Genomic DNA, 12,636 nt, shown 5'->3' on the forward strand with positions numbered 1-12,636 from the left:
ACAGAAACTTCCTCCAGTATGTTTATGACCCAAATTCCGTGGTTTTAATTCTATATTTTCAGACTTGAATCACAAGTTAAAAATAAACTGATGGAATAAAACCCCCACCCTCCCTCTCTGAGACACACTCTCACACACAGACTTTTCATGTGGAAGCAAAGTGATGCTTCAGAAGGCTTCAGGGGAAGAGCAGTGCTTCAAGCATCCTGCTCGTCATTAAAATGTGTCACAGCAGAATCAGAACGTACACAGGAATATGAAAACAAACGTTGCTGTTGCCAGTACACGCTGCAACTGCGGAAGAACAAGCTGCAGGGACAAGTTGTGGTTACACATATAACTCCAATGCTGGGAAAAGGTAAAAACTGTGGGATCTGAAGAAGAGAGGAGGAGGGAAAATAGGGCGTACTGTGGCTTCGTGCAGCTCACGCTTTGTCACACTGACGCAGCCGTGGCCATGGAGGATGTTCAGTGTGGCCTTTCTGTGTCTCTGAAAACACATTTAGCAGCTAGTTTTTTATTTAGAAATCAGTTCTAGTGCTGGAAACATCCCGGGCAGCAGCAAGCGGCCGGCGGAGAGGCCGCGGCCACCAGCGGACGGGCCGCGCCGCCGCCACCCCGCCTCGGGCAGCAGGGGGCGCTGCCGCCCTGCCGCCAGTGCGCGGGCGCGGCGCCCGACCCGGAAGCGGAAGCGGCGGCGGCGCGTGGTGGTGCCGCCGGTCGGGCGGCGGGAGGGGAGGCGGCGGCTCTGCGCGGCGGTGGAGTCCGCCGGCGGCCCGGCATGGCGGAGGCGGACGGCGGCGCGGGGGCAGCCACGGCCACGGCCACGGCCACGGTCACGGCGGAGGGAGCGGCCTTGGCCCCGGCCCCGGCTGAGGAGGGCGCGGAGCTCGCGGCCGTTATCGGCGCCACCGTGCCCACCGGGTTCGAGCTGACGGCGGCCGAGGAGGTGCAGGAGAAGCTGGGCTCGGCCTGCGGCATCAGCAGGGACCGCGGGAAGATCTACTTCGAGGTCCCGGCGCGGAGCCTGCCGCAGGTCCGCTCCCCGCCGCGCTCCCGGCGGCCCGCTGCCCCGGCGGCGGTGGCTGTGGGCAGGCTGGCGCCGGGCTGAGTGCGGCCGGCAGGGCGCGGGGCTGTCGTGAGCGAAACGCGCTCGTTTGAGGGGCGCTCGGTGCGGTGCAAAGTTCTGCTTTGGCGGCCTTGGTTTAAGAGCTGCGCCCAGAGCTGTGCGAGGGTGGGCGAAGTGAGAGACGGAGAGTGTAAACCCGTGCAAAGCAGCCTGCCTTCGGGCCCTGCACGTGGTGATAACCCCAGATACACAGAACGCGTGGTCTAGATGTGAGCTGACAAAATTCTGATTGCAATAAACACAATCCCCTAGACACACACGGTTAGTAACGTGCCACCGTGGTTTCTTATTTCTTCTAGGTCCATCGTCTAAGGTCAGTGGATAATCTATTTGTTGTTGTTCAGGAGTTCAAAGACTATCAATTTAAAGAAAACAAGGTGAGTTCTCATTTTTCAATCAGTTCTGGAGTGGTTTTTTTTTAACTTAAGACTAGTTTCATAAAGTATTCTGTTCCATGAACAAGGGGGTTTTATTTTATTTGTGATATTATCCCGGTTCCTCTTTGCTGGCTCATAAAATGGAAGCGCAGTCGTGTCATCTAACATTATTTCTTCAGCTGTATGTGTTGCGTAGGCAAAATATAGGGTGAGAGCTGATACCAGCTCGTAGGTCACACTTAGACATAGGACACTAAAGCATCACTTCAGTCTCTTAATTTAGTGTTAGCTGTTTATTTGACAAGATAAATGATGAAATACTGTGGGTTCTGGGACTTAAAGTGCAGTTCAGTTTAGTTATGGCAAAAATTGCACAAAAAGCTGTCAGCTTTCCTTAAATGTGTAGTAGTTTCCATGTTTAGGAAACTAATTTGAGAGTCTTAAAACAAGGATAGCTTTAAAGGAGGGAATGAATTCAAAGCACAACTTTTTTGTCTTTTAAAGGAAGATGCTCTAAAGGATTTGGAAGATTTGGTTAAAAAACTGCCTTGGACCGATCCGTTGAAAGTTTGGGAGCTGAACAACAGCTTGAAAAAGAAAAAGACAAAACGCAAAAAACATAATCTGCAGAGTACTGCAAGCAAAGAGAAGCTGAATGACGGTGGAGAAGAGGAAGGAACGGATCAAAAAGACGCTAGTAATCGGGAGGACTGTGCCCAAAACGCTGCAGGGGCAGAACCCGCTGGCAGCCAGGACGCAGAAAAGACACAAGGAGAGGCCTCCCAAAACGGGGAGGAGGAGGAGGATAATGAACACTCAGATGCTAAAGCCGAATTGCAGGCGGGTTCTGGGAGCGAGACCAAGGCTGGTGAGGGTGAGAAGGGTGAAGGAGAGGCGAAGGTGCTGAAGTTCCGTGTGACGTGCAATCGAGCAGGAGACAAGCACAGCTTCACGTCAAACGAGGCTGCGAGAGACTTCGGTGGAGCCGTGCAGGAGCACTTCCAGTGGAAAGCTGACATGACTAACTTTGATGTGGAGGTATAGTGGTGTGCCTTGGAAATAACTTCTTAGTTCGTGATGCTGATGCTTAGAGATCTCCAAAATGCCCTCAAAACGTGACTCTGGAACTAGAAATTGGTGATGCTGAAATCACGGCCGCCTCAGGGGCATTCATTTCACTGGCAGGTTACGTGCGTCCTCAGATCCCACCACGTGCCTAGTGCTTTTGCTACTCCTCTCTACTTGCAAAACAAAACTTTTTAAAAGTCAGCATAATGATTATAGCACTTTTTTGAAGTCTTGTGTAAAAGATTCTGTGTGAATGGGAAAGCGTGTGAATGCTCTCCTGAGTTTTGTCTGTTGGTGCCATTACACGTGGTGCCCAAGAATGCTCTTTTATACCTATTTCATGTTTTTTTTTTAATTACCATCTAAGATTCTCATAAATACTCACTAGGTGTGCTATGGAAAACTTCTGTTACTCCTGAGATTTAGTTCAATTTTTTTCTTTAGGTTCTTCTGAATATTCACAATAATGAAGTCGTCGTGGGCATTGCATTAACTGAAGAGAGCCTTCACAGAAGGAATATTACACATTTTGGACCCACAACTCTTCGTTCAACTCTCGCTTATGGCATGCTTAGGTCAGTGCAATTGCATAGCAGCATATTATTCTCAGTTAACGAGTCATTTTGTTTCGGAAATTAGATCCTTTATTCCCCCCCAGTGCTTCCTCAAAAGCCATTTCTGTTACTTCTTAAAAAAGAAAGAAAAAAGGAAAAAAAAAAAAAAAAAGAAAAAAGCATAGTTGCTGAAACAGTGTGCTTTGTAATTAACAGCAGGTGTTTTCCAGCTTAGTAGACATTTGCTGTGATCCATTAGCCAATATTCAAAATACTGCATCACATTCTTCACAGTATTTCACTGTATTGGTGCTTATAAAATGCTAATTAACAAATGGAAAAAACAATCACATAGAAGTTGTTTTGTTAAAAGGGTAGAATCAGTGATTAAAATAGTTCAGTTTTCCTTCCTTACAGAAATTCACGTTTTTAAGACTTTTCTCACCATATCTTTTTTCTGTTCCTCAGACTCTGTGACCCACAGCCAACAGATATCATAGTTGATCCCATGTGTGGCACAGGTGCAATACCAATAGAGGTGATTCTTCCTTTCTTTTTTAACTTAATGAAACTTGACAGTGTCTGCAACTGAATGATACCTGCAAGTTTTCTTGGTAATAGCTGGATAGCCAACTCCAAAATTATCTCACCAGCTCTTCAAGAAATACAAATACACCTTTTGTAAATTACCCCATTTTCCTTCCCAAAGCTGTAGCAGGAAGAAACTCAATCCAAAAGTATTTTGAACTTTTAAGGTGCATAATACCTGTAACAGATACCTGTTACAGAAGTTCAAAGTCATTGATACCCACTTCAGTTGCTTTGTTGTAGTTATAGAGTAATTCTTCTGTTTGTTTTGTTTTAAATTAAGCAGTGTTGATGCTAATGTTGCATATTATCAATATTTCCCCCAGGGAGCTACAGAATGGCCTAGCTGCTACCATATTGCTGGTGATAACAACCCACAGGCTGTAAAGAGAACAGCAAACAACATCTGTTCTTTACTCAAGAAAAACGAGAGTAAGGAAAGGTGAGAAGAGGACAACTGATCCTCTTTGCCTGTAGGATCGTATGTAAAGAAATCCATTCTGCATCAATGCATTTGACTATCTTACATTTCCTATTTATTCTTTTGCTAACATTGTGTACCTGCTCCATTTAAAAGTATTCCCAGTGAACAATATCTGAGATACACATCTTTGCACTTGCAGCGGCACGTCCCTGGGCATACCCTTAGACATCATGCAGTGGGATATTTGCAACCTGCCTTTGCGGACGGGCTCTGTGGACATCATTGTGACAGACATGCCCTTTGGAAAGAGGTGAGGAGTCACTGCTAAAGTTGCTGCACTTAACTGCTGCTGCTGCATGGGCTCACGTGTCCAGGGTTAGGGTTCTCTCCAGTTACTGAACTGGGCCTAATTAAGGAGTATTGATGTACTCTGTACCAAAAATGCAGTTGAAATTAATAGTAAATGTGGTCCTGAATGAGCTAATCCCGGTCTGAAAGACCAACAACAGTTAACTATTTTTCAGTGCTCACAAAATGGATCTTAATGTATTTTGCAGGATAGGGTCAAAGAAGAAGAACTGGGATCTCTACCCAGCCTGCCTCATGGAGATGGGCCGGATCTGCACACCAGGGACAGGCAGGGCTGTGCTGCTTACGCAGGACAAGAAATGCTTTGCCAAGGTATGTTGTGTGAGAGGAAATCAAACCTATTTACACGTGAAAATATAATGAGAAAAAAATGGTAAGCTGACTTCCTTACAGAAGATGATCTATTTTTAGAGCGATAATTGGTAGCATTTAAACAGAGTTTTGGACCTGAAGGGTCATTTGACGTTGCCATCAGATGTGATTTAGAGTAATCAAAAATAATTTCTAAAGCAAATTTACCCTTATTACCTTGTCTTGAAGCCACCACCGCTCCTTAGCCGTCTTTTTGGATTGCAGGCCTTGTCACGACTGGGACACATCTGGCGCAAAGGTCAGACTGTGTGGGTGAACGTAGGGGGACTTCATGCTGCAGTGTATCTTCTGAGACGCACCTGGGAAAGAGCAGAAGAGAAGAGATCATTCTGGTAACCTGGCGGGAAGAAAACAAGGGACACCTCCAGAACTTGTGGAATAGCAGTCTGGTAAAGCAGACACCTGAGAGCGTAGGTCTGTCCCTGTGTAAGAAAAAACCAAACAACCTATGTGGAAGTTGTGTAACAGGAATACTAAACCAGGGATCAACTTGGGAGCTACCAGTTGTGCTGTGTTATGAAACCTTGTTATTTAAATCACCTCTTTCCTCCTTGCCACCCAAACTGAAATTCACTAGTGGAATGAGTAATGCGCTCATTTGCCTGAGTCTTCTCTACCGTGTCTGTTGTGTTTTTCAGTTAACTGTTTATTTCCTCTGCTTATAGTAGAAAACATGTTGAGGCAGCTTTGGAGGTAACAGTGAATTTATTTCCCAAACTGTAGAAATCGTACATGTATCTTAAAACGACTAACAGGACTACTAAGACTGACACCTTGAAGGGTTTAGAGGTAGTATCTCTTTAATGTAGGATTTTTCCAAATGGAAGTTTTCTAATTTATAACATTGCCCAGATGTAAGCTAAGATAATAAACCAGTACCTGTGTTTTAGGTCTGATAAGCAAGTGCCAATTAGTAAACACTGATACCACTGTTTTTCTTACTTGTTACCTCAGCTTAGTGCTAATTATTAGTAAATGTCTAATCCATATTTTAATGTACCACTGCCATGGGTGAGGGGGGTGACACAAAACAGAGCCTTAGCAAACTGCCTGTAGTTACTATTTGAGAGCAGAGATACTTTTAGCAATTATATTTAAAAGTTCATGTTTTCAGTGTCCACAGCAGACACATCAAGGGGGCAATACGTTTAAATTTATTAGGTGATTTAACTGCTGTAGTTATGCCACAATAATTACAAAAATGTATTAACCTGTTGAATAACTTGAAGTTGCAAATATTTTTTTTCTTCTGTAAATGTCCTGTGATTTCTCAAGCCTCTTACTCTTCACTCATCAGAGGATGAAAACACTAGTTACCAGTTTGCCATTTTCATTGAGGTGTATTCATGCTGAGTAAGTGTTTAGAGGTGAATTAACAAGTATTAAAGTTTTAGAAGTTTTGCATAGGAGATGAGTCTTAATTGTATTCTTTTTCTGGTCTGTGTCCAGTAGAGGGTAATGCAGCCCTTTATTCACTACACAGTTGTCTTTCTGGATGAAATGGTGCCAGCAGCGTCTGTTTAATTCTTTCCCACGCCGCGTGGTTTCTCTGACGGTGTCGAGGTGATGCACACAGTTGTGTGAGGTGGCTGTCTGAGTACTCCTGCCCTAGTGAACACTACAAGTTAACCTGGATATTCTTAAAATGCATTAAGGCCTTGGTGGCTTGGTACTGTTGGTATTTTTTTTAAAGGAAAACTAAGCACAGTAACATTTTAAGATCTTCTGGTGTTCACTTTGAAGTGTTTTTTTTCTTGAGTTAAAGATCAGAATGACATTAGTAAAACAGTCATCCCTTCTGGCATGAAAGGTGGAAGGGTCATGTTTTGTTTTTTAAACCACAGCTAACATTAAATGGATTCAAAGCAGATTGACGTGACTTAGCAAAGTAGGCTTTACCTAACAGCAGGAGATGGAAACTAAGATTATTTATAATCTTTTTTTTAATTGCTGCAGAGAATTTATATTTGATTTTCGATACTAGTCACACTAAAATGTACGGCCTCACAGAATTGTGTCCTATTTCATAGGAAACCATAAGTTTGACATCATTGAAGAACTTGGGAACAGGAGGGTACGGTGATACATGTACACCTCTGCTCTCATGTGAATGTAAATCTGCTCAGAGTTGTGCAGTGTAAAGCAGCTTCTCTTAAACATTACACCTCTGTTTTTATGGAAGATTGGCACCAGACACTGAGGAGCAACATCTTTTTTCCAATTAAAACAACCAGCCTCATTGTTTATATGTGCTGTGCAATCCCACAACGCAGCACGGCGTTTCTCACAGTAAGTACCTGAAATGTGGGCTGCTTCCAGGCTGGGAATTTAGTTTTCCTCTCGGAGAAGGGAGGCGGGATTTCTTTTGGAACAAGGCCCAGCGAGCCGCCCCGACAGTCCGCTGTGGCGGAAAACAAAAATGTCACTGACAGGCGGTGTCTTCTGTGCCAGTTTAGATACTTCTCCCTCAGGCTGCTACAGGGACAGCGGGGAAATGACGAAATATTCCCGTTAAACGCTGCCGCGGCGCCGCTCCCCTCACGGCGACTGAGGGACGGCCCCGCGCGCGCTCCCCTCACGGCGACTGAGGCACGGCCCTGCGCGCGCTCCCCGCCACAGCGGCCGCGGCGACGCGCATGCGCGAGGGGGCGGACGCCCCCTCGCGCATGCGCGTCGCCGCGGCCGCTGTGGCGGGGAGCGGTTGCTGTGATGGCGCCACCGGGCCAGGGAAGCGACGGGCCGTGCCTGCGCTCCGTGGACACCCGCGAACTCTCCGAGGTGGTCTTCAACAACCGCAGCCCCCGCTCCGTCCTCCCCATCTGGGTGGACTTTGAGGGCAAACCGCGCCGCTACCCGGTCCTGAAGCCGCGCACCGGGAGGATCATGCACAGCTACAAGGGTGGGTGCGGAGGGCTGGGCTGTTTGCAGCTGCCCCTACAAACTGCTCGTTCAAATGCGCGGTAACCGCTGGGTTTGCACCTTGTTCTGTCCCAGGTCACCTCTGGCTGTTCCGGGACGCGGGGACGAACGACGGCCTGCTCGTCAACCGGCAGGAGCTGTTCGTGGCGGCTCCCAACGTGAACACGGCAGACATCACGCTGCCAGGTAAAGCACAACGGAAACAGTGAGAAATCAAGTATTTGAATAATGAAATCTGCCTCAAAAATAGGAAGAGATCGTGAGGGCTTCTGGAGAGCGCTGTGTCATTGCACTGTGTTGATCAGAGCTGTTGATCTCTCTGATGGGTTTCATAGGGCACCTCACAACAGGAAGCAAAAAGTTCTTTTCCTCTCTTTCTAGTGGCTCTCGTGTCTAGAGGGTATGTCCTGTGAGGAGCAGCTGAGGGAACTGGGATTGTTCACCTGGAGAAAAGAAGGCTCAGGGGAGACCTTATCGCTCTCTGCAGCTACCTGAAAGGAGGTTGTAGCAGGGTGGGGGTCAGCCTCTTCTCCCAGGCAACTAGCAACAGGACTAGAGGACAGAGCCTCAAGCTTGGCCAGGGGAGGTTCAGGTTGGACATTAGGAAGCATTTCTTCTCAGCAAGGATCATTAGCCATTGGAAGGGGCTGCCCAGGGAGGTGGTGGAGTCACCATCCTTGGAGGGGTTTAAGAAAAGGCTGGATGTGGCACTTAGTGCCCTGGTCTAGTTGCCATGGTGGTGTCAGGGCAATGGTTGGAGTCGATGATCCCAGAGGGCTCTTCCAACCTAGTCGATTCTGTGTGTTGTGAATAACGCTGCTGCATGTTATGTTCTGTGTTCACATACTTGCAGAAGTGCTGTCTGTGTCGGCTAGTGAGAGTCCTTGTGACGAGGTCGTGTGTGTGTTTGTTTTTAACCTCAGTGTTCACCCTGAAAGAGAGATGTCTCCAGGTTGTTCGCAGTCTGGTCAAACCGATGGACTACAGGAAACTGGACATTGTTCGGTCGTTATATGAAGAGCTGGAAGATCATCCTGATATTAAGAAGGATCTTCAGCGGCTTTCTCTGGAAAGAAGTGAAACACTGAGGAACGGAATTCTGGAATGACATGATTACTCACTCCAGACTCTTTAAATAGAAAACCACTGAGTTTAAGCAGGGATAGTCACCACGAAACAGGCCGAGAACTAATGTCTGTATTTTAAGTTCTGAAACATAAACTCAGTTCAATTGTAGAAAACTTGCTGTGATGGTAAGTTGGATCCAAAAGACCAAACCACACGTAGAAGCACGCTGGGTTCCTCATGGTTCAGTTCTCTTCTTCGTTATGCCTCCTGCAAACCAGTGACTCGAGAGGCCTTGCGCAGGTGAAGCTCAGAGAAGTTTTATTTGGACTATCTCAGAACACTGCACTGGGCCTTAAGATGAGGTCATCTATTTGGAGAATATTCATACAGATCAACTTCCATTGTATTAGAAAGTAAATTACACCAAGGATTGATTTAATCCAGACTCTAATGGTTATAAGGGGCAGACCAACACCAGTTTTGCTTGAATAATTTGTTTTTGATGTAATTTCACTCTCTCACACTTAGCCTAGATTTGCCTGTGAATCACAAAGCGTGGGGAGTGTTTGTGTATGCGAGGGTTTCCACCACCACCACCTGAGGACCTGACCTGAAACGTTACGTTGGTGGAAAGATGATGTGTAAATGCTTGGGGTTTTCTCTGCCTCTTACAGTTGCATTTATAAACCCACGTCATACCAGCCCTGAGGCCGACACATCTTTTACACAGATCATACCTTGAGTGCCTCATTTGTCCTTCGTGATTGGATTCTTGCCTAGTTGATCCCGAGGTGATCCAACCTAGTCAGCCACGTAGACTGGATCCTAGTTCTGGGACACTTTTCTGCTCCACAGCTGCTTCCCCAGCTGCCTGCACAGGCTTCGTAGGAGGTAGATGCTCTGAGTCCTGCCTTTTCCCATCGCAGTGCAGTAGTTCAGGTCATAGCGGGAGGCCTTTTTGGGGAGCGTGGACCACTGGAGTTGCTGGTGTCTCCTAAGGAACAGAGAGCAGACTATCAGCTCATATGGGCCTATTGCTAGGTCCAGCTCACAGACAGATCCAGGCTTTATCACAGGCTAGATAAGCAGAGGAAACGTTTCTTCACCTATATTCTGTCCCCCCCCAGACCTCAGTTAGAATGTGTATTTGTGTGAACGTACACACGTAATTCAAAGCAGCATTGCTTTCAGCAGATGCACGAATTGCCCACCAAGTAACAAATGCTGTTCAGTGTTAAAGCAGGCTGACAGGAGATGATAGGTCATTTCCGTGGCATGTGTTTCTTCCCAGTTACACATTCTAAGAAACAGCTGTGAAACTGAGAATATCAACTTATTCTGTGAGTATGAAACGTCTCCCCTTTTTGTAGACTTTTCTTACATATTTGAAGTGTATGAATTGATCTTTGTCATAAAAATGCAAATCCATGCTAACTTTTTTACTCTAATTCTGTCAGATAACTTCACAGTGCTTGTAACTCTATGCTTGTATTCCTGCAGTCCTCCTGAAAGTCGTTCTAGCTGAGCAGTAACAGATACTTTTGGATTTGAGTTTACAGACTGTTCCAGCCCCCTGTCGCTGCAGGACCACATTGTGGCTAACACTGAACTGTTACCACAGCTTCAGGCAGTCTGTGCGTGAATGTAGCTACATTGCAACTGCTGCTTTCACCACGGTCTGCAGGTCTCTCTCAGAGAACAGGGAGCCTGTGCAGGCCTCGGGAGCAGACACCAGTAGGCCACCCAGCTCCTAGGAGCCCTCAGGTTCAAGGGTGCCGCACTGTGCTCCTGCAGTGGGGTCCTGCAGATACCCGAGAGGAACTTCTCTCCTGATGTGCTCCTGATGCTGTGCGTTGTGATTAACATGGCTCTCCTGCCAGCCAGTTGCAGAAAACTGGCCTGCTTGACTCCGTAGTTTTTCTTTTAACGTTGTAGGTATTCAGTCTTTGGTTTAACAGATGTGTACATGTCACAAACATTCTGTATATTTCTGATTTATGTGGGGTCTGTGATCTCTTGTGTTGCTTATTAGAAGGATTTAAATTTATTCCATTAGTCTGTGACTTATTCCAGTGTACAGCCCGTTGGTGATACTTTTCTAGTACAGTGTTTATCACTGCTAGTGGGTCAGGTTCCCTGGATTCCTGCATGGTAGCAGACAGAAAAGCGTACTTAGGTATCTGTGACTTGCCAAAAACAAACCTATGAAAACTACCTCATGATCTCATTGCTCACGGGAGTATCCTGTCTGTGCTTAACTTTTCATTACATCTACCGAATCCCAAGGCAACTTAAACCCTTAGCTAAAGATCAGCTCCTGGTAGGCAGCAATTACTTGTGGGTGCTTTGTGTTGATTTGCTGTGGTTCAGCCCATTTTCTAAGGGACATTTTCTGCCCACTCTTTCAAAGATTGACTTGAGAGGGGTTTGTTACTGTGTAGGAATGAACCAAAGATCCGTCAGTCCCTGGACAGCCTCTACCACCTGTCCCTCATCAATTTGTGTTTTAAAAGTGAAACTTCTTTAATTCTTTGGAAGACTGTGTGCATTTGCCCACAGAGTCCCAAGTAGAAGGTGACATTTTGCTGAATCCTTGAGGTATGCAAGTCCTAGGACAGGAATTTTACAAGCCCTGCTTCAGTTCTTTAGCATTTCATTTAAGCACAGATGCTGTCCTTGCACAGCAGGCCAGCTCCTCAGTCCCTTCCTGTGGCAGCAAATGCCTCATTCACAGAACAGAGGCCAGACAGGGCCTTTTGGATTCCACACCAGCAGCTGTCTCTAAGTTAGGCACTGCAGCATCTGGGTTTTAGTACCAAAGTACATTGCTTGGATCTAGGTTCACAACCTCATGCTATCATTTCATTCTGCCAACAGTAGCTGACTACTCTTTGCACAGCCACTACAAGTAGGAAGTACTTTGTTTTTAGAATGATTGCCTCTTGCTTAATGTATAGCAAGAGGCAATCCATGCTTGAAATCTTATAGTTTCCCTAGACAAGATAACAAAGGAAATTCTACTTCCGTTGTGCAGATCAAATTGAGTATTCCCAAGTTTTGCAAGGAGTCTGGGAGAGGAAGGGACTGAATACAGCGTCTGATGCAGAAGCCTGTTCACGCAGCTGCCTCCCCTGTTCCTCCCAAGCTGTTTTCTTGCAATGCAGATATGAATTCTCACAATTTTCTTGCAATTGTGATACAAATTCTGTAACTACTTAGCTAATTTTAGCTCTGACATACCATCTAAGTGTTGATTTTCCTGTTGACAAATCATGAAATACCTTTTTTTCCCATACCTCAGGTTTAAAAACGTAGCAACTTCCTCTCTAAGATGAGAAGCACTTAAAAACATCTCTCACAAATAGGTGACAAAGTTTTGTTTTTACAGACCACTGAGTCACACCTGATGTTACATTTGATCCTCTTGCCACAGTCTGACAGTTCTGTTACAGGTCTTGCTGGTTCTGTCTTGTCGTTGTAACCAACGTGGCAGTGATTGTCAGCAGGTTTAATACGCCTTCAGTTAGCTGGGCTCTTCGTTAGGAGTCCAGTTATCAAATGGATAACTGTGTATCGTATTTTTTTACTTAGAGGCATTCTAACATGAAAACAATTTGATTACCTATTGTTTGTCACTGGAATGCAATAGCTCATAATGTTTCTCATATCATTTGGTTTTCATTCTTCAGCCAAACCCGTGTCTTGAGTATTTATTCCAAGTGCAAGGCGCTGACAGATGTAATGAAGTAACTGACATAAAAGCCTGTT

The 12,636-nt window shown here is 45.8% G+C and overlaps 2 protein-coding genes across 2 annotated transcripts; both read left to right on the forward strand.

Annotated features, from left to right (window-relative positions):
• The first annotated feature begins 736 nt into the window (after window positions 1-736).
• Window positions 737-6,290, forward strand: THUMPD3 (THUMP domain containing 3). Its single transcript, XM_068408480.1, has 9 exons — window positions 737-1,036; window positions 1,429-1,506; window positions 2,011-2,544; window positions 3,019-3,149; window positions 3,597-3,666; window positions 4,043-4,158; window positions 4,340-4,450; window positions 4,698-4,821; window positions 5,086-6,290. The coding sequence occupies exons 1-9, from the start codon at window positions 782-784 to the stop codon at window positions 5,215-5,217; spliced, it is 1,551 nt and encodes a 516-aa protein (XP_068264581.1). The 5' UTR covers window positions 737-781; the 3' UTR covers window positions 5,218-6,290.
• Window positions 6,291-7,562: 1,272 nt separating this feature from the next.
• On the forward strand, window positions 7,563-10,915 carry VHL (von Hippel-Lindau tumor suppressor). The gene is made up of 3 exons (XM_068408481.1): window positions 7,563-7,780; window positions 7,876-7,986; window positions 8,724-10,915. Exons 1-3 carry the CDS (start codon window positions 7,591-7,593, stop codon window positions 8,906-8,908), a joined length of 486 nt encoding a protein of 161 aa, XP_068264582.1. The 5' UTR covers window positions 7,563-7,590; the 3' UTR covers window positions 8,909-10,915.
• The last annotated feature ends 1,721 nt before the right edge of the window (window positions 10,916-12,636 follow it).

Source organism: Nyctibius grandis, chromosome 10 (assembly GCF_013368605.1).
Source record: "Nyctibius grandis isolate bNycGra1 chromosome 10, bNycGra1.pri, whole genome shotgun sequence".
Lineage (NCBI taxonomy): Eukaryota > Metazoa > Chordata > Aves > Nyctibiiformes > Nyctibiidae > Nyctibius > Nyctibius grandis.